The following is a 25824-nucleotide window of genomic DNA, read 5'->3' as shown; positions in this document are numbered from 1 at the left end:
CTTTTGGGATAGAGATGTGTCGATCTGTTGGGAATTCCACTTGGTAATAATTACATATATATATATATAACAAAATTAGTTTGGTATTGAATGTAATTGCTTTAAGCTTCATGGCATGTATTAGGAAAATTGTTAATCATATATCCTCGTTCATTATTTTTTTATAGCTTAAAAATTCTAGCTATAGGCATTCAGCAAACGTGAGTGTAGGTAATAAGCGGTGCTATCACCTAACTATGATGTGGAGTGATATCGTATGATCCAATGTGCGAGTAACACCAGAAATACTTAAAAAGCCCGATCCCAAATAGTTCATCCAACATTTGTTGCTTTGACTTTATTGCATTATCGCAGTAGTAATGAACATCGATGAGTCAGTTTATTCCAGTAATTACACACAATTTAATCCAATCTATGATCATCACTCCAAATATTAGCTAAATAAATAAAACAAACATGAAAAATACGACTTACAAATTGACAAATTCCGGCGCTTAGAAACAGAGGTGCGCTCACTAAAAACTCAGAAAGAAGAGAGCGGCGTGCGGGAGAATTTACAGATGCCAGATTATTGGTCAGAATATACAGCCAAGTTGGCTCCATAAAATATATATTTGGGACTTGTCATGTATTAACCATGGGAATAATATGTGGAAATAATTATTAATATCAAATTTAGGATAATAATCACTCCATTTAGCTGAATACGAATGTACTACGCTTGTAAAATTGAACGATTATCGCAAGACTGGCATGATTGCAAAAAATAGATATTAGGAAACACTTTTCTGGAACACAAACTAGTGACCATAATTAAAATGAGGAAACATTTCTTACATACCGGGCCCAAATTAGAGAAAATGAAAAGCATTTTATGTAATCTGTTAAAGCAATAAAAGAAATGTTCAAACAACACAATGTGTGAAACACACAAAAATTAATCAGAAATAATTAATCTGAAAGAATGAGCACCATTAGAGATACATAAAAATGGTAAACGAGAATCTCTAAGGAAAGGGTAGGAATGTGGTACAAGCATAATTCCTGTTGCGGTATGTATGTTGTGAATAGGTGCATGTTATGTACAATGTGTGTGTATGTGCGTGTCACTATATGGCCTCTAACAAGCACAGCTTGCGAACATCCCGTACATAAGTAGAATTTGCAGTACGGACTTTAACCCTTCGAACAATACCATGCTTGTCAGGGTATGTCTCATCAACAATCGCCTTCGGCCAATGACTGCGAGGGGAACTATCATCAAACATCAACACCAAATCGCCAACTTCCAGATTTCTTTGTGTAGTGTGCCATTTTTGTCTTTCTTGTAGCAGAGGCAAATATTCTTTCTTCCATCTATCCCAGAATAAATCCAGGAGCCTTTGTGAATATCGCCATGTTCTTCTATAATCATCAGTCTTCATAAATTTGTCTAAAGGTAGAGATGGATCAAGTTTGGCAATTAGAATTGAATTTGGTGTCAAAACATTTAAGTCTTTAGGATCATCACTTAGTGGTGTGAGTGGTCTATCATTTAATATCCTTTCAACGCTAGTTAGGAAGGACCACAATGAATAATCTGAAAATGATCGACCATCAGTGATAGCACGTAATGTTTTCTTGACTTCTCGAACTAATCGCTCCACGACACCTGATTGATGACTGGCCAATGGAGGTGAGAAGTGCCATTGAATTTCTTTTTGAGATAATGACTTGTCAATCACATGTTTGTTCCAGTTTCTAATTCCCTCTCTCAACTCTTTCTCTCCGCCTATAAAATTTGTACCATTATCCGAATATACGTGGATAGGTCTTGAGCGTCTGTCAGTGAATCGGAAAAACGCTTGTAGAAATGCTGATGTATCAAGTGACTCTGCAACTTCAATATGTACGGCACGTGTGGCCATGCAAGTAAAAAGACATCCATAACGCTTGTATTCATTTCGACCAAGCTTGACCTTGATTGGGCCAAGGTAGTCTACAAATGTAGATTCGAACGGTTTCTTTCCAGGAACAACTCTACAGCTGGGGAGGTCTGCCATCCACTGCTCGCCTGTACGAGCAGATCTTTCTCTGCATGGTATACATTATCTGATGACTTTTCCAACAGCTGATTGTCCCCGTAATATCCAATATCTTTCTCTAACTGACGCAAGAACATGGAGAGTTCCAGAGTGACCTGTATTTCTATGATGCATGTCGATGATCAGCTTTGTTACATAATGGTGAGGTGGCAAGATGATTGGATTCTTCTGTTGCTCTGGCAAATCAGATTTTTCAAGCCGTCCTCTCATACGCATATTACCATCTTGTATGAAAGGGTCACACTTTAGTAGAGGCTTGGCCAGTGTAGACTTCAATTTCTGTTTTTGTTCAACTAGCATTTCTCAGTTCCTCTACAGAAATGAATCGAGATGCAGGAACTCGGTCACATTTAAGATACTTCCATCTCATGTATCCTTGAAAACGCATCAACCAAACCATAGCACGCTGTAGTTTTTCAAACTTGGAATATCTAATGAAAAATGGGGGGAATGGAGATTCATATTCACAATCAGTAGATAAATAGTTGCCTCTAAACTCAGATGCAATTGGACAATTAACACCTGAAATTGGAACATTACAAGGGCGAGCGGGCCAAAAGGACTCATCCTTGCACAAAAACTCTGGGCCATCAAACCAAAGACTAGACTTGGAAACTTTCAGCACGGTTGTTCAAAAACTGAAGCACTGAAGTCGAGTCTGTCCAGTACAGAACTTTATCAATTTTATAATCTAACTCTTTAACAATAGATCTGGCCAACTCTGCAGCAGCAACTGCAGATACCACTTCGAGACGTGGTATAGTAATAGGTTGCTTGGGGGTGACACGGGAAACGCCTCTCACAAAAACAACATGAATGTTATTTGCTGCATCAATCATACGCAAATAACTCGAACAACCATAACCAACTCTGCTAGCGTCACAGTACAAATGCAACTGTACCTCAGTGGGTGTGAAGTCAGCTGGCTTGAAACAACGAGGAATAGACAAATAATTTAGGTTTGATAATGAAGCGATCCAATTTTCTCAACTTTCTCTAGGTGGGCCAGAAATGTTATCATCCCAGCAATAACCTTTATCGCACAACTCGCGAAGAATAGGTTTTGCGGGCAAGATAAATGGCTGGACAAATCCCAATGAGTCAAATACTTGACTAACCATTGACAAAATACCTCACCGTGTTAGAGGACGAGGCTCTACATTTATACGTATTACGAATTTGTCAGCATCAATGCGCCAATGCACACCGAGTGTCTTATTTGAGGAATCACCTTGAATGTCAAAATCTTCCATAGATGGGGCTTTATCTTCATCGGGTATAGAATCTAAAACAGCTTGGTCATTGCTTATGAACTTAGCAAGATGAAAACCACATGTATCTAATAGCTTACGTAGTTGAGATATCAAACTGACGGTTTGGTCAGCAGTAGGCAAACTTTTCAAACAATCATCCACGAAAAAATTACGATTAACAGTTTCAATAGTGACAGAGTCAGCATTGGATAAATTATCATCAGCTACCTTTCGTAGCGCAAATGTAGCAACAGATGGAGAACTCTTACAACCAAATATATGACTCAACATTTTTAGCTCAACAGGGTCTCGGGATAAATCATCATTGGGCCACCATAGAAATCGCATGGAATCGCAATCAGGTGGATTTACCCGAATTCTATGAAACATTTGAGGGATGTCACAATTTACCGCAACGGGTTCCTGTCGGAAACAAATGCAACTGTACCTCAGTGGGTGTGAAGTCAGCTGGCTTGAAACAACGAGGAATAGACAAATAATTTAGGTTTGATAATGAAGCGATCCAATTTTCTCAACTTTCTCTAGGTGGGCCAGAAATGTTATCATCCCAGCAATAACCTTTATCGCACAACTCGCGAAGAATAGGTTTTGCGGGCAAGATAAATGGCTGGACAAATCCCAATGGGTCAAATACTTGACAAACCATTGACAAAATACCTCACCGTGTTAGAGGACGAGGCTCTACATTTATACGTATTACGAATTTGTCAGCATCAATGCGCCAATGCACACCGAGTGTCTTATTTGAGGAATCACCTTGAATGTCAAAATCTTCCATAGATGGGGCTTTATCTTCATCGGGTATAGAATCTAAAACAGCTTGGTCATTGCTTATGAACTTAGCAAGATGAAAACCACATGTATCTAATAGCTTACGTAGTTGAGATATCAAACTGACGGTTTGGTCAGCAGTAGGCAAACTTTTCAAACAATCATCCACGAAAAAATTACGATTAACAGTTTCAATAGTGACAGAGTCAGCATTGGATAAATTATCATCAGCTACCTTTCGTAGCGCAAATGTAGCAACAGATGGAGAACTCTTACAACCAAATATATGACTCAACATTTTTAGCTCAACAGGGTCTCGGGATAAATCATCATTGGGCCACCATAGAAATCGCATGGAATCGCAATCAGGTGGATTTACCCGAATTCTATGAAACATTTGAGGGATGTCACAATTTACCGCAACGGGTTCCTGTCGGAAACAAATGCAACTGTACCTCAGTGGGTGTGAAGTCAGCTGGCTTGAAACAACGAGGAATAGACAAATAATTTAGGTTTGATAATGAAGCGATCCAATTTTCTCAACTTTCTCTAGGTGGGCCAGAAATGTTATCATCCCAGCAATAACCTTTATCGCACAACTCGCGAAGAATAGGTTTTGCGGGCAAGATAAATGGCTGGACAAATCCCAATGGGTCAAATACTTGACTAACCATTGACAAAATACCTCACCGTGTTAGAGGACGAGGCTCTACATTTATACGTATTACGAATTTGTCAGCATCAATGCGCCAATGCACACCGAGTGTCTTATTTGAGGAATCACCTTGAATGTCAAAATCTTCCATAGATGGGGCTTTATCTTCATCGGGTATAGAATCTAAAACAGCTTGGTCATTGCTTATGAACTTAGCAAGATGAAAACCACATGTATCTAATAGCTTACGTAGTTGAGATATCAAACTGACGGTTTGGTCAGCAGTAGGCAAACTTTTCAAACAATCATCCACGAAAAAATTACGATTAACAGTTTCAATAGTGACAGAGTCAGCATTGGATAAATTATCATCAGCTACCTTTCGTAGCGCAAATGTAGCAACAGATGGAGAACTCTTACAACCAAATATATGACTCAACATTTTTAGCTCAACAGGGTCTCGGGATAAATCATCATTGGGCCACCATAGAAATCGCATGGAATCGCAATCAGGTGGATTTACCCGAATTCTATGAAACATTTGAGGGATGTCACAATTTACCGCAACGGGTTCCTGTCGGAAACGCAAGAGAACACCAACCAATGTATTAGTATTGAAAGGACCTGATAACAAGTTGTTATTCAAACAAGTGCCTTGAAACTCGGCTGAACAATCAAATACTACCCGAAATTTTTGGCCAGTATAGTGATGTTGGAAATATGATGTTCTGTTACTGTGTGGCAATTCATGTATGGGTAAGTATTCTGCATAACCATTCTGGTGTATTCGTGTATTTTATCTTTGTATTTTTGGAAAAGATTTGGGTCTTTCAGGAATTTTCGCTTGAGATATACTAGCCTCTTTTCAGCTATAAAACGATTATTAGGAAGGGTTACATTATCAGATACCCGGGGTAAGGCAATTTGATACCTACCATTTACCATTTTCACTGTATCTGCCATAATGCTCAATGCTTTCTTGTCATCGACAGAAAACTCTGTAGTACATGGATCAGCATATAAATCAACAAAATCATGACCACAAATATGACACATAGATAAATTAGTACTTTCCTCAATAGAATTTGCATAACTATAACCTGCTTTCAAAAAATTGACATCGACACAATTTGAAATTTGAGCATTTTTGTCAGGACCTGCTAGAGCCCAACCTAACATTGTATGGTAAGCAGTTGGTGAGCCTTGTTCACCAACACATGTGTCTGAGATGGGAAATTGTCCCAATACATCAGAACCTATCAGCACTTTAATGGTGCCATTTACTTCGGGGAAAGATAAACCATGCAAGTGTGGATACTGTTCCACTATTTCCTGATGTGGGATAGAGTCATGCAAATCAGGAATACCATCCAAAGTCAAAATATTATTTATACATATTTCGTTAGGCTCGTTAATACCAGTAATAGTGAAAGATACTCTCTTTCCTGAGTGGGGCTTTGAACCACTGGCAGTGTGAATAGTACACCCCTCAGTTTCACCTTGAAGGCCTAAGCTCTTAGCAAGATCAGTGGTGCAAAATGAACGTGACGAGCCATAATCAAGGAAAGCATATGTAAATGAATAACAATCAGAATCATTAGCAGAAACCTTGACTGGTACAACCATAAGTCGCACAGGATAATTTTCTATATTAGGTGAAATAAAATTTGCATGCACATTACTCACACTGGGCCCATTTGAGCCACTGGATTTTGCATTAGAATTAACAGGTTTCTGAGAAGACAGGGTGTCATCATGAAGAAGTGTGTGGTGTTTCTTTCCACAGTTGTTAACTTGCAATCCTTTACGTTGTGTCCTGCACGCAAACAGTTGAAGCATGCCTTGTATTCTCGAACGAAGTCTCTAAAAGTCTCTCTTTGGTATCTTTATCTTTGAACTTCGTGCAGTGATACAGAAAGTGTGAATCACCACAACATAGACATTGAATTTGAGTGTTCTTGGTGAATTTGTTGTCACTTTTCTTTTCCCTTGTAGTTGCAATTGTAGAACTTGTGGTTGTGTATGTCTTAGCTGAGCGAGGTCTAGGGTTAACCTGCTGCCTACTTTTGACATAGCGTTCGGCCATGAATCGACCATAAAATGTGTTGCTCAGGTGAGCTCTTCTTTCAACATATTCTAGTAAATGCATGTAGGATGGAATAGGACCATTTTTCCATGATTCATCTCTGAGATAGTCCATTTGTACATGATATGGCAATCGATCAAAGATGTCTCGCAGATACGATTGTGCATCAAGAATGTGTTCCTTCTTCCAATGAGAAAGTATAACAATTTCTCATCTTCACAGCAAGGTCATAAAGCGCTTCAGCATCGTTAGCCTTTAGCTGAGGACCAGCAGTGAGCTGCTTTATAATTGCTTCAATCACCAAAGTTTGATTTCCGAATCTGAATTCCAAAGTCTTTCTTGCCATACCTTCTGCTGCAGGTGCTATCACAACCAGATGCTTGATTGCGTCTTTCGCCCTTCCTTTACACATTTGAATGAGCTGTGCTAACTTCACATCAGGCGGATATGGATGTCTATCAATCATGTTTTCGAAGCCTTGGATGAATGAATGATAATACTCAGGGTTACCATCAAATGTAATTGGATCTAGCTTAGGCAAAGTGAACCCTTGACGCACTGTTTGCATAAGTGCAAATAAATCATCCTTGCTAGCTGCGTTCCTTGGTTGAACATTAGTAGCTGGACGGTTTATGTTGTACGAAGGAAATTCATATGATGGCATCAAACCTTGCCGTGGTAGTGTTGACATCACAGGCCTGGTGGAATGGCTTTGCAATAGTTCAGGTGCTCTTGTGTTCACAGACATACCAACTTGTGGATAAAAATTTCTTGTGAGTGGATTTAGCTGTGACTGACTGTGATAGCTGCTGAGCTTGTGTATATTTGCATTCCGCTAGTGCTTTGAAGAAAGCCATTGTCTGCCAGTTTCGCAGGGGAAGCTGGAGAGCTAGAGAACATGGGTTGATGGGAATGCAAATGACCAGAACTTGTTGCAATTGCCGGGCCCATAGACAACATTGGTTCACTCGGGCGAGTGGTAATATGGGTTGGTATGTCAGCAGTGGTAACACAGTTAGACACAGGGTGCATCAAAACACTTTGTGATGTAACAGGGATAGAATCCACAGCGTAGTCTCTGATTTGTAACACAGGTGGTGGTGAGATGCTAGTAGTTTGCGAATGGCGGAAGCTATGCCTTGAAGATCGGACACTACTTGCTGTAGCTATTACTTGAGCTTTTTCCATTTGTAGCTGGGCATTTCTCAAGGATATTTCGAGTTGCAATTCAGCTTGACGTTGATTGAATTCTGCTTGTAGTCTAGATTGAGCCAACTGTGCTTGTGCTTGCTCAACTTTTTCAGCAGCTGCTAGTTCAATTAAACGTGCCTTTGCTAGACTTGAAACAGATGACATTGATGAAAGAGATTGATGAGAGTGACGAGATTTTTTACTTTTGTGTGATTTACTTCGACTTGATGTCACACAAGACTCTAAATATCTCTGGTATTTTATGTCCCACAGCCTTTGAGTCTCTTCAGCCCTTGCCAGTTGTAATTTAGCCGTTTCAATTTCTTCTTATGCAACCGGGACAGATGCACCATCAGTTCCAGGAGAAATATATTTTTGCAATGTTTGCCATGAATTTAATGCAATGTCCAAATTTTCTTCGACTTTTACGACAAGTACATTGTTCTTAATATCGGATAGAAGTGTTGACAGTTCGTGACATAGATCTGCCACATTTTGAGAATGTACTTCACATTGCTGCTTGAATGCTTGTGTAGGTTCATCATTTGTAGATGCCATAGTCTAATAGTTTAGTTCAGTTAGTGTTGCACACGTCAAATTTAGATTAAATCCAATATGTAGGTAATAAGCGGTGCTATCACCTAACTATGATGTGGAGTGATATCGTGTGATCCAATGTGCTAGTAACACCAGAAATACTTAAAAAGCCCGATCCCAAATTGTTCATCCAACATTTGTTGCTTTGACTTATTGCATTATCGCAGTATTAATGAACATCGATGAGTCAGTTTATTCCAGTAATTACACACAATTTAATCTAATTTATGATCATCACTCCAAATATTAGCTAAATAAATAAAACAAACATGAAAAATACGACTTACAAATTGACAAATTCCGGGGCTTAGAAACACGTTCTGCTGTGAAGTTAATGTGAAGGCCAACATACGAATGGTCAGGGTGGTTTGAGAGTTTCTGCATGGTTTGCGAGGAATTCACCCTGTGTCCCAACCATATTTCAACTCTGGTCTTTGAACTAGCGTTTTATTAAAGATAGATAACTAATAATCAATATCTACTCGAAATAATAATTAATTCTAAACAAAAGTGTAGGGTAGTGCTGTTTCCAAATATGTAACCTTTGAATATCCTACTCGCAGATTTATTATCTGTTTTTCAGGTCGTTCCGTGATGATCAATACAATGGCTAGTTTATTGAATATAAATGGTGTCTACAACAACAAAATTCGCAGGCTGATGTCTTATCCAGGATAAACTTGAATTGACATCTATTACGCCACAATAATTAAATGAAGAAATGATCCTGTGAAATAACAATACTAATTCCTTTATTCCTAATTCCTCTATCCTTGCAGAAGTCAATATCTAAGAATGGAAAAAAAAAACCTTATAACCTTAGCAACCAACATATTCCTATACCCTGTCTTTCTACCTTAATTAATTATAATTACTCATTCTTATAAAGTTACTGATAGATTTAAATACTTATTACAATCTGGACTATAATTTGGCAATAATAGGCTCTAGTTTGGGCAATGAAGTGGTTTAGCCCATAGGTTCTCAAAGTGCTCCGTACGGAGCCCCAGGGCTCCGCGAACTCTTCAAAATACTGACTCAAAATTTTGTAACTGTTCAAAGAAGCAATAACAGCATTGATAAAATCTGACAACAATATAGCCTCGAAATATGGTAAAGAGGCGGAATTAAAAAATGACATTATTTATAAGCAGGAGCCCAGCCAGGATTCTTAAGAGGCAGGTGGTTCAAAATTAGAATCGGAAATTTCCGCGCAACATTCTTCGCGATTAAAAAAACGGATAACGAGATTTCTGTTGCGTAAAATATTCAATCCATGACCGATGCGAGCATTTAACGTGTCTCATCGTTACTCACGTTTGGTTCGAGATTACTATTAGGATTACTAAAATGAAAATACTATTCTAAAATAACATGAAATATGTGATAAACTGCCAACTATAAATAAATTGGAGTCGTATTTTTGCGATCTTGGGATTTGTCAAACTTGATTTGTTCTTTTGCACTTGAGATTATTTTTAAGCAAGATATCGCCGTTTAAAAAATCACAATATTTGGGCAAAATACGAACAATTGAAATTTATTTTATTGCATTCGGCTCTGCCGGTAGTTTCAGAATGAAAAAAGGTACATCGCGGATCGCGCTCACAATTGACTGTGTTTCGATTTCGCAGTTACTACGATGAAAACCTAATATAACACCAAATTTTATGATTTACAATGTCTATAAAAGCGTTTTCAATCTGAGGTGAGTCTGCTGAAAACGAAACGTGTGATCTTCCATTTTAAGTTTCAGTTTTAATATTTTAGAAGGCGTTTTTCGATTAAGAAATTTGAGTTGCGGATTTACCTCTTTATTAATTATTATTTTTAGCCTTTCATCGCCGATGACTATAATATGGTAACATGTTTTTCACATTAAACTCATACTTCCCCACGAGAACAAAAAGCAATTAACGTCGTCATTGTGTAACAATACATGTATATGCCAAAGGAAAATTTTTGATTTAGGGAGAATAAACACCGGCGTAAAGATGTTTAAAGGTTCAAAAACACGCCATGCTGACGAAAAAAAATCGGCGATTGTAACAAAATGATATCGCGCACGTTATTAGCGGCCTTTTAAGTCTTTCAATGTCAAAAGGGAAAAGATTCGCCCCCTAATTTATCAATATGTTGGTCAAGTGTCAAATTTACAGCTTTAGTATATTATGTTTGAAATTTAGATTTATCTATGACTTGTGTTAACCCTATTAAAAAGGGTTCAGCATTCAAAATAAGTAAAGTACTTTTAACTTGCTCAGGAATATTAATCTGAAAGTAAAATTTTAACATTTATTTTGGGGCTCCGCGAATAATATTCAACCTTTCAAGGGCTCCGCAACACCAAAAGTTTGAGAACCCCTGGTCTAGCCCACCTCTTCATGCACCCAATTCTGGCAACTTTGGTTGGGCATTTTGGCATTTGACTCCATCTATAATCAGCTTGACAATATATTTTTTTATAAAAGTTTATCTTTACTGTTCACTCCCATTTACAAAATTGATCAATTTGGCAGTGGCAATCACCATAAATTTATTAATATGGTGTGGCAAGTAATTTTTATTTATTTATTTTTCATTAACTACCAGTATGTAATTTTTCATGTTCCCTTTACTTAATAACTTCTATATGGTTGTGTGGGTGCGTGTGTGAAATATTTCAATTATTTTAGGTGAGTGAACACGTAACGTACGTTACCCTATTATCGCCACTCGCCAATTTTCACCACACGCCTTCAGAATCGCCCTGCTGCAGTCGCACTTTCAGATAGCGCTGAATATGAGTTGTTCTCGGATTGCGACGTCGTAAGTGATAAATATTTAACATATTCTGTCACCCGGTGGCGTAAAAACATTTCAATAAAAACATACATTTTTGTAAAATGTAAAAATCAGCTGATATCACGCTCGGCCAACTTTTTGGGAGGGCGGTAATTACTAATTAGCAGCTCAAAATAGCGCGACAGTGTTTATTTATTTTAGTTTTTGTCAGTCAGTGTTAGATCGACGTTGAATCAAGTTTGAAATGGGAAGTGTTTGTAAATATCGTGCTGTTGTTAATTATTGTATCCGCAGGGTGGCGATAATAGGATAAAAAAATTTTGGCCCGCCAGAAGGGAGAACCGGAAAAATCGTGAAAAAACAAAACAGCAATGCTCAATACCGGTAATGTGAGGACAAACATTAAAACGAATTGTTATCAAATCTTTCACAGTAACGGTAATCTCATTTAAAAAAAACTCCCGATTTCGCTGACCGCCAGATCGCCGAACCACCATGCTACGATACGCAATTTTTTAATTTTGATGACATCATCATATATAACTTTGAAGTGAAAAACAAATCTCGTAGGGCCTACATAAATCGATAAATGTTTGAAATAAATAAAAGTAATAACCTTCTAGCAGCAGCAACACTCTTTAATCATTGAAAATTTCAGAGCAAATGATTAGGTATGTATTTAAAGAGAAAAGCTATTGAAAAAAAAGTTTGACATAAGTGGCGATAATAGGATGATCGTAGTTCCTATTATCGCCATACCCACATTTCCACTATATTCGTGAGGTGTCGCCATAGCAAATTCATTTCGCGACTCGCTGCCGTCGGCATTTTTTCCTCCCATCGGTAGCTAATGTTCAGAGACAATATAGAGAAATTATAACCAGAAGTAGATAGACTTCGGATGGATTGTAATAGTAAATGGATTGTAAAAAGTGGCGATAATATGGTACCGGTAACGTACGTTACCACATCTTCTTGGCAAAACCTTCCATCTTATATCTGTATATACATTCTGTACGTTTTAAACCTTATCTAAGGTTTTGTTCGCTCTCCTGATTTCATAATCAGTTTTTATTTATTTATTTTTACCATTCATTTTATTGTTTTGCTGATTATGGAGTCGAAATAAACTTATACTTATACAGAGGTGCGCTCACTAAAATCACAGAAAGAAGAGCAAGTGCAGTTTTAAGTATTCTATGGCGTCTGCAGCTGCCGCAAAACCATGGCGGTATTTCCATACCATGGCCGCTACGGCCAAACCTATGGCGACTGACTTTTTAGCTGCCACAAACCAATGTCGAGCTGCCGTTACCGCGGCAGCAAATTGAAAACCAATGGCAGGTAAAATTTTGCTGCCGTAACCGCGGCAGGTGGGCCGTAAGGACAGGGCTGTCCCTTAGGGTGACAAATATTGGGTAAGTTGGAACGTTTTTCTTATGGATACAGTCTTGATGGATTTGGGGTTAGGGTTAGGATTTAAGTAGATATAATTCCGCGTGATCAATTAGAATTTGGTACATTAGTTTGTGAATATACCGTTAATACTGATTACTGAATACAGAATAGCGCTATAAAACCATGGCAAGAGCTGCCGCGGTTCGTTCGTGGCAGGAGCTGCCATGAAGTGGTAAGAACTGCGCCTCAAGAAGAGAGCGGCGTGCGGGAGAATATACAGATGCCAGATTATTGGTCAGAATATACAGCCAAGTTGGCTCAATAAAATATTTATTTGGGACTTCTCATGTATTAACCATAGGAATATTATGTGGAAATAATTATTAATATCAAATTTAGGATAATAATCACTCCATTTAGCTGAATACGAATGTACTACGCTTGTAAAATTGAACGATTATCGCAAGACTGGCATGATTGCAAAAAATATATATTACGATACACTTTTCTGGAACACAACCTAGTGACCATAATTAAAATGAGGAAACATTTCTTACAGCGAGTACACTTTTTCTCCCTCACTGGCTTGGCATTATCAATCTTAGTTGTCCGCATTCGATGATCTTCAAATCTCCCTTTAGTATTAATTAACAACCCATTCTTCAGAAAGTTAGCAAATGTAATAGTTGTGCATTTTCTATCTGCTTCCACCTTGTTGCTTCTCAGCGGTGTCGATTTGAAACCGGGAAAGTCACAACCGTTGGTTAAAGGAAAATTAATGAGTAGACCAGCGTTATGTTGCTTTATTGAAATGTAAGGTGTATGTTCTTGAAGTTGTGGGCAACAGTCATAAATACACCACTGACTATTTCGAGTTCACAGCTATCATCTGTTTTGTGCGAATCGGTTCTGTTACAATATTTCAAGGACGTTATTTATTCGAGAGTCCTGCTGCACGATAACAAAAATGTATTTTTGTAACCTTTTGTCTGACCAAAGTCAGATATCCGCAGACAAGCAGTTTACAACAACCAACCTTTTTATTATTCAGGGCTAGGCTTTTATTAGTTTTAAAATTCATCTTTATTCTGTTTTGTGACGTCATAATGAATGTCCCAAATCATTTAACTTTTGTTCTTTTAATTCAGATTAAAAGCGATACAAGCAACGTCCGCACATTTACCCACATTACTTGAAAATTGTGGACTATTAAAAATCGACTTAAATACATTCAGAGAAGAGGAGATGGGCAGAAATCAAAAGGTTAACAGATCATGTAAGTTTAGCTTTCTGTTTAGATTGTTTTGTAGGATAGGTGTAGATTTCCTAACATGTGTCGCGCTTGTTCGGGTGAGCATCATTCAGTGATCCATGGCCTGCGGATCTTTACAAGAAGATCAAATGCTAACAATCATCGCAATGTCTCTACTCATACAAACAGCGTTGCCAATGCAAATGTTTCAGACGTGGTGTCCAGTTTCAGCTTTTGCTAGTTGTAGTGAAGGATCCATTGGGCTTTTCTGAATAAGTTATCGCTGTGGTAGACTCTGCTAGTCAAATCTTAATTATATATACATCATGAATCGAAACGAAAACTTGGTCTAGTAAAAATAAACCATACCCGTGTTAGCACTGACACTTTATGAAACAAAGGCGTTTCGCAAGATACAGAAGTAGTAATATTGTCGGTGAAATCTGGTTACGACGAATATTGGCGTTGAACAACGTGTTTGTGATCGAGTCACAAAGACCACATTCAGATAGCATGCTTAAAAAAGTTCAATATATGCCTCACTTGCAGGATTTTCCGTTGGCCGATATTGAAGCGAATCAAGCTATGACTTTAATCGCGGCAGATAATCTCATAGTGTTCTTCCAGGTTTTGCATGGAGTCGGTCGACAACGTGAACCAATAGAAATTGAATCTTCTCTTGGTTGGACTTGATCGGAAATTTGCGTACAAGTATTGACAATAAGACAATTTCAAATTTGATGCATTGCGGATTACGTGACCATTATACCATGCTACAAGAGCAAATCGGATAAAATTGGTCCAGCGAATCTGTAGGCACGGCAAACAATTTTTCGCATAGGGAGTCCTTCGAAGATAGACGAGAATATATTTTCACGAACAGTAAAATTAATTTATTTGGCCGTCATGATGAATTTGGTTTTATGGAGTTGAATGGAAATTGCGGAAAGTCACTAAACAAACACGCAGCTCGTATGAGATTCAAAAGTCTTACAAAGAAACAACGATTCAATAAATAATCGCGTCGGGGTGTTTTTTCCTTTTCTGAAAAGACCGACAGCTATAAACGTCAATATAAAAGCCATGCTTCATTTATTCTATTTTTGAAAAATGATATTAATTCTGCAATTTTTAACTGTACAAATAACTGTTTTTCCTGGAAACAACCATGTGCGTATAAATTATTGCCTCGTATTGCTCTCGTAGCTGTTGATTCATCTTATGTGGCGAATTTTTGTTGTTTAACGGGAGATACGTACGATAGCGGACATGAATTTCCTAGTAGCGCATTATCAATTATCGATATAGACTTTTACGTTGCTTACTTACTTCGAAATAGAGTGTCGATTCATTGGTATCAGCATCTAAGAACGTGATTGAAATGTTACACAATAACGGGTTCAAGACGACAGATTGGATTTCGAATTCCAAATCAGTTTCACGTGAGATATACATTCATCGTCTCTCCACAAGTATTGATTTAGATATCGAGAGACTTACTGTTAAAAGTGCTTGGGACTGAACTGTGAAAGCGAGAGAGATTGCTTCATACTTGAACACCAGGAGTTCACAGGTTTTGTCACAAATAGAAAAGCCCTTGCTGTTGTAAGTTCAATACTTGATGCTTGGGATGAAAAATTCAACAATAAGAGACTGAAGTGTTGGTCAAAGTGAAGTAATTCTATAAGTTTTCAAAATATTTCAATTCCTCGTCAACTCGAAGATGTGGAATGTAAATATTCCCTGTACAAATTTGGCATATTCTGTTAAATGATATCGAAGCTTTCCAAGAAGAATTGCCAGGGTCGTTCCACTTAACGCTGATTCCGCGCAAAATCCCACAGATTACTGCGATAGAAGGATGTATATTCCTCAGTTTTTAGAGAATTCGGACATTGGACTAGTTTTTGACGCTACTCCCCCCGCGTCAGGATTCCGCCTCATTGATGGATGACTTTCTGTGAATAGTCATGAAGGTGCCTTTGTCGGCAGTCCGCGTGGCTATAAGTGCTAGTTTAGTTCGGGTTGGGAAAAATATTCGAATATTTGAGTAACAGTTTCTTGCTCTAATGGCCGTTCTCACGTGGCCTGAACACGGCGCGTCACTTGCGCATCGTTGAATCAAACGCTTGGACAGCACAGCGCACGATACACGAGCATCAGTCTACAATCCCGGCTAACGGACAATGGCGTCAAAATTGGCTGTTATATTTGAGTTATAATATTTTTATTTATTTCCAGTGGATATGATATTGTTTCAATTTCTTGATGAGCATAATGTGCCCCGATTTCGCATTATTTTTAACTTTTCAGGAGGCCGTTTTGTAAAATTAGAAACATTGATACTAGTCCAGGAAGTAACATTAGGTCAATCATATTAGAAACTTTTACCGATCCGCAGTGACGACATTTCATAAGTTCTATTTATTGCAAAAACATAGACACGACAGAAAAATACAACGAATCCAGGGGCCAGTAGCAAAGATATTGGTAACTTTTCAATTTTACAGTGGCGATAAGGAAGATCAAATCCAGAACGAAAGAAAAAATTTAAAACAAAGTTGATTTGGAGATGGAGATTGCAAAATCATTTCTATAATTTTCCTCAGCGCCTCGTCGCCAATGATCGCACAGTAGTTTTCAAATTTGTCAAACAGAACGCACAGTTCTGCAATAAATTAAAAAAAAATTAAACATCGATATCCACCAGAGCGCAAGACTTGATACACGCGTGATTAAAAGAACCGACATTTGTATGTGGAATGCCGAAATAATCACGCCATAATCGTGAAACATACTTTAGCGGAAGTGGTTCCCAAACTTTTTAGAGTTGGGACCCACTATTTATTACCAAAGCTTATGGCGACCCACTTAACTTTAATTTAATTTTAATTTAACAGAACACAGCAATGGCTAATCATCGCAAAACTACCGTGTTTCCTCGAAATGAAGACCTGGCCGGAAAATAAGATAATAATTTGAATTTTTAAAATGATTTCAGAATGACCCTACCCTTAATATAAATTTAAAATGTGTGGAAGAAGAAAGGTTCATTAACCTGAAGTAAGGTGAAGATCACACCACTATTAAAGATGGTGTGATATCACAAATATGATATTTGTCACTTGATTTTTGTATAGAAAATACAAATAGAAACTATGGATGTCGGTTTTTATATAATATTTAGTAAAAAATCTTGTGATTTACTACAATGTAATTTTATTTTTGATAAATGAACACAAAAGACCTATTCCAAAAAAAACCATAGTGTTATTCTTCAAAAGAAATAAATCTATATCCTGTCTAAATTTCGGGGAAACACGGTAAGAAGTGCTGTACAGTGTACAAAACTGCTACACGTAAAAAAGCCACATGGTCATTCTTTGTGTAGCAAATTTTTGTTTCTTTGAGAAGATCGTAAAAAAGAACCAATCACAGATTCGAATTTAAATTCAATTTAATTTATTTTGTTTTTTTGAAGATTTACGTATTCGAGTCGCCACCGATCCTAATAACCAGTATAATTAACCAAAGCTCTCTACATCTTTTCACGACCAACTAAGATTCCTTTTGCGACCCACCAGTGGTTCGCGACCCATAGTTTGGGAACCGCTAAAGTTTAGCCTATATAAAATACGGTACTAAAATTTAAACATTTAAAAATGTTGGCTTATGAACTCATTTAAGTGCGGGCTGAACGCGGCCCGTGCATGGGGCGTTAGTTGGACAGCCCAAACTATGTTTTTTTATTCCTCTTCGTTTTCTTTTAGATATATTCTATATGCGGTTATAATTTCGCAATTTTTAGCGTTTGCTGAGACATAGGTTTGGTATGACGTCATAATGATTCTAACAAAACATGAATTGTGTTCTTTTATTCAGATAACAAGCGATTCACGCTCATTTACAAACATTCCTTAAAATGTGGAGCATGAGAAATTGACACGAAACTCAAATACCTTTAGTTTAGAGAAAAGAAAACCAGAAATTAAAAGGTTAATGGAAGATGTGAGTTTAGCTTTCTGTGTAGACTTTCGTAAGGGTGATGAAGGAAGCTTTTGATCCTTCTCTAGAAACATTAGTAATGTTTCATTTCATTTGGAATACTTGAACACTTGCTCATTCTTCTGTTTTGCACGTTAGTATATTCTTCAGATTCAATATTCTAGAAATGTTTCCGACTATTCAAAAGAAAAAGGAAAATTTTCATTCGTAGCTGATCATTATTAGTTGGGGATCTTTGACAACGCGCCACAATAAACAACAAGTCCTGTCACGAAGTTAACGATTCGTTTCTGAATCAGTTACCAGTGTTTGATATTAGAGAGCAAAGTGCATATTGCCTGTGCCTTAATGAAATTCATCTTAGAATCGGTGTAGTTTTGTTCAGAACAGTCAACACGATGGAACTTGGAATAGAATCAGGAACATGGCATCTGCTGAAAACAATGAACATAAACTAAATATTCCATACGGCAAGACAATTTTGCAATATCATAATATCACAACTCTCTAATTTTTAAATCAATCAGCGCGATATAGATTAAAAACATACAAAATTTAACAGTATATATATACCCAATGTTTCGACTTTCTAAGTAACACAATCAAATGAAATATTCTCTAAAGCAGGGTTGGCCAACCTTTTTCGTCAAAGGGCCACATGTAGTTCCATGGTAGTTATGTTCTGGTTTACGCAAACTACAGGTTAATGAACAAACAAACAATACACTCACACCAAACTTTCACAATTATTAGAATAATGAAACTGTTGTTTCCCAACCATTGATGGGGCGCCATCAGTGGTTATTCCCGAAAGTTTCGCCAAAGGCAAGCGAAGATGCTTGATCATTTTTATCATAGCTCCCAACAAATCAATGCCTCCAGTCGTGGCTTAATAGGGACAATGACTGCGAGCTCTTTGGTAATTTAAAATCATCATTAACTCCCCGCAAGAAGATCGCCAAGTTGTCAACTGAGCAGGAAACTTGATGTCAGTGCTTTTGCCAAGCGCCAAGGAATACGATGAAAATTTTCCCGCTTTTGCAATTAAAGTTTCCGCTATAGATTTCCCAGGCTCTTCAACATGACGAGTTATGGTCTGTCTTGACAGGCTATTTTTGCAAAAACCTCTTTTATTTCTGGACGTAAAACATTGACAACCCAAACAATACATAATATACATTCCTTAGATTGTTTTGCCATATCATCATATAGAGTAGTAAAAGACCAAGAGTGTAAGCGACTATGGCACCTTTATGTATCGATATCTCCTCCCAGTTGGTTTCGATTCAAAATGACACTCATGGCACGTTTGAAAGAGCTGGCAGAGCGCATTTTAGGAAAATAAAAGAATCGTTTGTATCACATCTTCACTCAATATTTTTTATTCAATTCTGGAAAATACAGCACGGGACTTCCTAAATGCTACCGCGGGCCACGGGTTGGACGACCCTGCTCTAAAGTAACTAAAATCCAATTTTAATGACTATAATATTAAAGCAGTAGTCATTGTGCTAATTTGACAGTAATACTGCCACAAACTATATTTATATTACACTTGAGAACCTCAATTCTTATTGTTATTTCCAACAGATACATAACGAGTACTACCAACAATACAGAACCTGTAAACACTGATTCACACCGAATACTGAGCTAGACTGAGACAAGACATCCAACCATTGCGGTTCCAATTTACTGATTATCTTAATAAATCGAGAGACTCACAACATACCATTGTGTAGTACGTCTGACGCGCCTTCGTTGTTTACCTAAAGACGTCAAAATTTGCCCTGGCCAACATTCCGATGGAACAGTAACAGCCTATAATTTATAGGGTAAATCAGGGTGGACCAAACCGCGGCCCGAGCACACATTCCCTGCGCCCCGCAGAAAAATTTCAGCGTGTACTAAACCATTGGTAGATATGAGGAAAGATACCAAAAATACCACGATATTTCTTAAGAAGCAAATGGGTAAACTCGCATTGTTTTATCACTTTTGTGTTTTCTCCTACTGCGGCCCGTAAGACATCGTCAAAAATTTGCGCGTCCCGGCAACCTTGGACCACCCTAGGGTAGATCTTATATAACGAATTCTGCAATTAGTAGAAACAAAAATGAATGAAACCTCGATAAAACATGTAGGGAAATCGATTTTCAATACGATTCCAGAAAATCTGTGGATTCCACACATATAAAAATTTAGATTCAAAGCTCGCTCTATCCCAATCGCTAAGACAAGTAGTAATTTCACAACGTATTCATATATCACAGAGTTGGTTTAGGATTAAATGTAATTACTTTAAGCCACATAACATGTATTTGGAAGATTGCCAATCATATCTCCCTGTCCCTTATTTTTCTTTTATAGTGCGAAAAAATTCCATTTGTACAGGCATTCAGTGAACGAGAGTAAACTTTTTTTCTATCCTAGGTAACATTCGGGACACGCGAAAGACCACTCATTTAACCTTATTTCTTGACACGTGTGGATACCAAGAGATAACCACAAAAGACTTCTAAGAGAATGATAACAGCAACAAAATATGTGGATAATAAAATATGTAAATTTAGCGTTCTTTGACTTGTCAAATAATGGCACTATGATCTTCAAACCTCCCTTTCACACTAAAATCATAAAATCAAACATTTCGTACAGTACATACCGGCCCCGGTAATTTTATGAACTGTTTTTTGGATAACATAGGGAAATGATTTTCAAAAAAAAAAAAATGTTTGCTCAACTTCCAAAAACAATTGATGAAATAAATACAGTAACAAAACCAATGAAGATAAGCAAATTGCCAATGCAAGAAATTCAAAAAGTATAGAACCAAAAACTAGCCCCCACTCAAATATAATTCGAATTATACACCTAATATTCCCATAGTGAGAATGTATGTGTGACTGTGTATGTGTAGTGTGGATGCTATTTATGTAGTGTGTATTTTGTGCGTAAATGTATTCAAAAAGCGTAGACAGAGCTTCATTATGTCGCGCATATAAGTAGAATTGGATATGCACACTTTCACTTTTCACTCCTTGATCATCAGGGTGACAAGATCTCCAACTTCAAAGTTGCGTTGAATCTTGAGTCGGCACTGTAATTGGGGAAGATATTCGTTTGTCAAGCGATGACAAAATAAATCATGTAATCATTGAACATGTCTGTATTCCTCTTCTGTATTCATGTGCTTGAAGAACAAATCAGGTGGCAAAGACGGTTCTAATCTATTTATCAAAATTGAGTTTGGAGAAAAGGGCATTCAAGTCTTTCGGATCGTCGCACGGTGGTGTGAGTGGACTTTATTTTTTGACGCGTGTGGATTCCAAGAAATTCCTTCAACGAGAATGATAATAGCAACAAAATGTGGGGATAATAAATAATGTGAGTTCAGCTTTCTGTGACTTCTCAAATACTGGCTATGTGATCTTCAAATCTTCCTTTCGTATTAGCCGATTCTTCAGGACTCTAGCAAATGCAATATTTGTGCATACTCTACATCTTTCTATCTGCTTCTACCTAGTTACTTCTCAGTGGTGTCGATTTGAAACCGGAAAAGTCACAACCGTTGGTTACAGGGAAATTAATGAGTAAACCAGCGTTATGTTGCTTTAGTCAAATGTAAGTTGTATGTTCTTGAAGTTGTGGGCAACAGTTATAAATATACCACTGCCTATTTCGAGTTTACAGCTATTATCAGTTTTGTGCGAATCGGTTCTATTACAATATTTCCAGGATGTAAATTATTTATTTCTGCATGTTGCAATTTCAAGGTTGGGAAAAGTGACAATAGCACAGCAACTAAACGCCAGTTCTTTTTTAATGAGCAATTCGAGAGTCCTGCTGCACGCTTACACAAATGTATTTCTGTAACCTTTTGTCTGACCAAAGTCAGACAAGCAGTTTACAACAATCAACTTTTTTATTATTCAGGGCTAGGCTTTTATTAGTTTTAAAATGCATCCTCATTCTATTTTATGACGCCATAATGGATGTTACAAAGCATTTAAATTTTGTTCTTTTAATTCAGATAAAAAGCGATACAGGCAACGTCCGCACATTTACCCACATTACTTGAAAATTAATGGAGAATAAAAATCAACTCAAATATCTTCAGAGAAGAGGAGATTGGCAGAAATCAAAGGGTTAACAGGTGATGTAAGTTTAGCTTTCTGCTTAGATTGTTTTGTAAATTTTGTAACAGTATTTCATTTCATTTAGAATAACTGAATATTTGAACACATGCTCAAAACATCTGAACAGCTATCGCTGTGCTTGGTTGATTCTATGCTATATTGCTTCCATGACTACCTTGCCTGATGCGAGTAGCTCAGATTATCTATTAACCATTCTCAGTTTTTTAGCAGTGTTTCTTAACATAGGTTCGATCGAACCTCATGGGTTCTGTAGGGCTGTTTAATTGGGTCGACGAAGGTGCTGGATTGAAACATTTGTATTTCATGGACTTCTTTCTATTCTACCTATATCAAAGTTAGACCTTTATCTCAGGTATCGCTGCTCGATAACCAGCATTGTTTTTTTCGCGTCACCCTCCACCATGAAATTCCTTTTTTGTGTTTTTTTCCTAGTTTTGTTTGCATTAATTATATGTTCATTTTGATGAAAAATGAACTTCTAACTGACTGACTGATGGAGTATTTGTGTTACAATGTTTTGTAAACATACCTACAGTTTTCTGCAGATATTGCAACTTATAAAATAGCTTAACTATTTGCTGTTATTCAACAGTAATGCAACGACGTCATACTGTATCAATTGAAGACTTTTGCATCCTTTCGAGCTTTCTACAAAATTAACTTTAACCGTTCAATCCAAGAAGCAGTTGACGCGTGGATTGTTCACCTGGAACCAAACTAGTCTGGTAAATTTTTTGATAATGTACACAGTTGTCTTGACGACGACGGTTCACATATGCTTCGGCTATTCGCGTCCTTGACGGAGTAGCAAACGACATGTCGACGGCCTAGGTACGATGGTAAGTAATTATGTAGTTGCAATGAGTAAATGTGGCAAAGATTCAGGAATTCAGTAGCCGCAAAATATCCGATTTTAAGTCATACTTTCAAGCATCCACAAAAACGTAGTTGCTTCTGCAATTGTTTACATTCTTTAAATGTACATGTCCAATGACGTAAAAAGAAGATTTTCACTAGAATTAAATTTATGTTTCAATTGTCTCGAACTTGGACAGTTTGCCTTTTGGTGTAAATTTTATAACATGTGTCGCGCTTGTTCGGGTAAGCATTATTCAGTGATCCATGGCCTGAGGATCTTTACAAGAAGATCAAATGCTAACAACCATCGCAATGTCTCTACTCGTAAAACAGCGTTGTCAATGCAAATGTTTCAGACGTGGTGTCCAATTTCAGCCTTTGCCAGTTGTAGTAAAAGGTCTGTGGGCTTTTCTGAATACTTTATCGCTGTGCTAGACTTTGCTATTCAAATCTCAATTATATATACATCATCAATCGAAACGAAGACTTGGTCTAATAAAAATAAATCGTACCTGTGATACCATTGACACTTTATGTAACAAAGGCGTTTCACAAATAGCAGAGTTAGTAAAATTGTAGGTGGAATCTGGTTATGAAGAATATTGGCATTAAACAACGTGTTTGCGATGGAGTCACGCATACAACATTCAGCTAGAATGTTTAAAAGAGATCAATTTATGCCTCGCCTCACTTGCAGGGTATTCCGTTGGCCGATATTGAAGCGAATCAAGCTATGATTTTAATCGCGGCATAAAATCCCATAGCGCACCCATCGCAACATGAACCAATACGAATTGAAATTCCTCATGGTTGGACTTGATCGGAAATTTGCGTACAAGTATTGACAATAAGACAATTTCAAATTTCATGCATTGTGGTTTATGTGACCATTATAGTCACGTCGTTTAATTTACCGTGTAGCGAGTCGTTTAATAATAGACGAGAATATTTTCCACGAACAGTAAAATTAAATTATTTTACCGTCCTGATGAATTTGGTTTTATGGAGATGAATGGAAATTGCGAAAAGTCACTAAACGAACACGCAGCTCGAATAAGATTCCAAAGTCTTACAAAACAACTTAAAACAAACAACGATTTATTAAATAATCGCGTCAAGGTGCTTTTTCAATTGCAGAAAAGACCGACAGCTATAAACGTCAATATAAAAGCCATGCTTCATATATTCGATTTTTGGAAGATTATATTAATTCTGCAATTTTTAACTGTTCAAATAATGATTCTTCTTGGAAACAGCCATGTGCGTATAATTCTCTGCTCCGTTCTTTCATCGCACAGTAGTTTTCGAATTTGTCAAACAGAATGTGCAGTTCTGCAATAAATTGAAAAAAAAACTGACATCGATATTCAACAGAGCGCAAGACTTACTATACGCGTGATTGAAAGAAACGACATTTGGATGTCACGCCATAATACGAAACATAGTTTAGCCCTATATAAAATACGGTACTAAAATTTAAACCTTAAAAAATGTTTGCTCATGGACTCATTGCTTATGAACGCGGCCCGCGGGTTGGGCAGCCCTGAACTTATCTGTTTTTTATTCAACTTCGTTTTCTTTTAGACATATATTCTTTATGCGGTCATAATTTTGCCATTTTTAGCGTCTTTAACCACCTTCAACTGCTAAGATATAAATTTTGCATGATGATTACAACAAAACCTATGAATTGTGTTCTTTTATTCAGATAACAAGCGATTCAGGCCAAGAACGCTCTTTTGGAAATATTTCTTAAATATGTGGAGCGTGAAAATCGACTCAAAACTAAAATACCTTTAGCGAGAAGAAAACCAGAAATCAAAAGTTTAATGAAAGATGTGAGTTTAGCTTTCAGTGTATATGGTTTTGTAACTTTCGGAAGGATGATGAAGGAAGCTTTTGATCTTCCTCTAGAAACATTAGTAATGTTTCATTTAATTTTGAATACTTGAACACATGCTCATTCTTCTGGTTTTCACTTTAGGATATTCTTCAAATGCAATATTTTAAAAATGTTTCCGAGAAGAAGAAAAATTTACATTCGTAGCTAATTATTAGTGGTTAGAGATCTTCGACAACGCGCCCCCAATAAACAAGTCCTGTCACGAACTAAACGATTTGTTTCTGAACCAGTTACTAGTGTTTGATATTAGAGAGCAAGGGGTTCCAGCATATTATTTGTGCCTTAAAGTGCTATGTCCCAATGAAATTCAACTAAGAATCTGTGTAGTTTGTTCAAAACAAAAACAGTCAACACGGTGGAACTTGGAATAGAATCAGGAACATGGCATCGGCTGAAAATAATAAACGAAAACTCAATATTTCATACGGATAGACAACTCAATATATTCTCTATAAACACAACTCTCTATATTTCAAATCCATCAGCACGATAAAGATTAAACACATACAAAACCTAATTTAGTATATACATACGTTATGTCCTGGCTCTACAAGTAACACAACCAAACGAAATATGCTCTGATGTAAATATAATTCAAGTTTTATGACAAAAATAATAAAGCAGTAGTTACTATGTTAGTTTAACTGTAATACTGCCCTGAATTATATTTGTCTTACACTTGAAAACCTCAGTTCTTACAAGAATTTGTAAATTTACAAATTGGTATTTCGAACAGATACATAACGAGTACTACCAACAATACAGAACCTGTAAACACTGATTCACACCGAATACTGAGATAGACT

At 37.1% G+C, this 25824-nt stretch overlaps 2 protein-coding genes and 1 long non-coding RNA gene across 3 annotated transcripts; 1 reads left to right on the top strand and 2 right to left on the bottom strand.

Moving 5' to 3' along the window:
* Positions 1-1109: 1109 nt before the first annotated feature.
* Positions 1110-2042, bottom strand: LOC144428209 (uncharacterized). Its single transcript, XM_078117108.1, has one exon. It carries the CDS (start codon positions 2040-2042, stop codon positions 1110-1112), a length of 933 nt encoding a protein of 310 aa, XP_077973234.1.
* A 4994-nt stretch (positions 2043-7036) lies between these two features.
* On the bottom strand, positions 7037-7618 carry LOC144428208 (uncharacterized). The gene has a single exon (XM_078117107.1). It carries the CDS (start codon positions 7616-7618, stop codon positions 7037-7039), a length of 582 nt encoding a protein of 193 aa, XP_077973233.1.
* A 14516-nt stretch (positions 7619-22134) lies between these two features.
* Positions 22135-24953, top strand: LOC144428118 (uncharacterized). Its single transcript, XR_013478102.1, has 3 exons — positions 22135-22258; positions 22850-22982; positions 24824-24953. It is a non-coding gene; the product is annotated as an uncharacterized LOC144428118 (long non-coding RNA).
* Positions 24954-25824: the final 871 nt, after the last annotated feature.

This window comes from Styela clava, chromosome 10, assembly GCF_964204865.1.
Source record: "Styela clava chromosome 10, kaStyClav1.hap1.2, whole genome shotgun sequence".
Taxonomy (NCBI): domain Eukaryota; kingdom Metazoa; phylum Chordata; class Ascidiacea; order Stolidobranchia; family Styelidae; genus Styela; species Styela clava.
This window is presented reverse-complemented; position numbering and strand designations above follow the sequence as displayed.

Excerpts from the sequence above, each read along its gene's own strand:
- LOC144428209 (XM_078117108.1), bottom strand. The coding sequence starts at position 2,042 with ATGGCAGACCTCCCCAGCTGTAGAGTTGTTCCTGGAAAGAAACCGTTC.
- LOC144428208 (XM_078117107.1), bottom strand. The coding sequence starts at position 7,618 with ATGTCTGTGAACACAAGAGCACCTGAACTATTGCAAAGCCATTCCACC.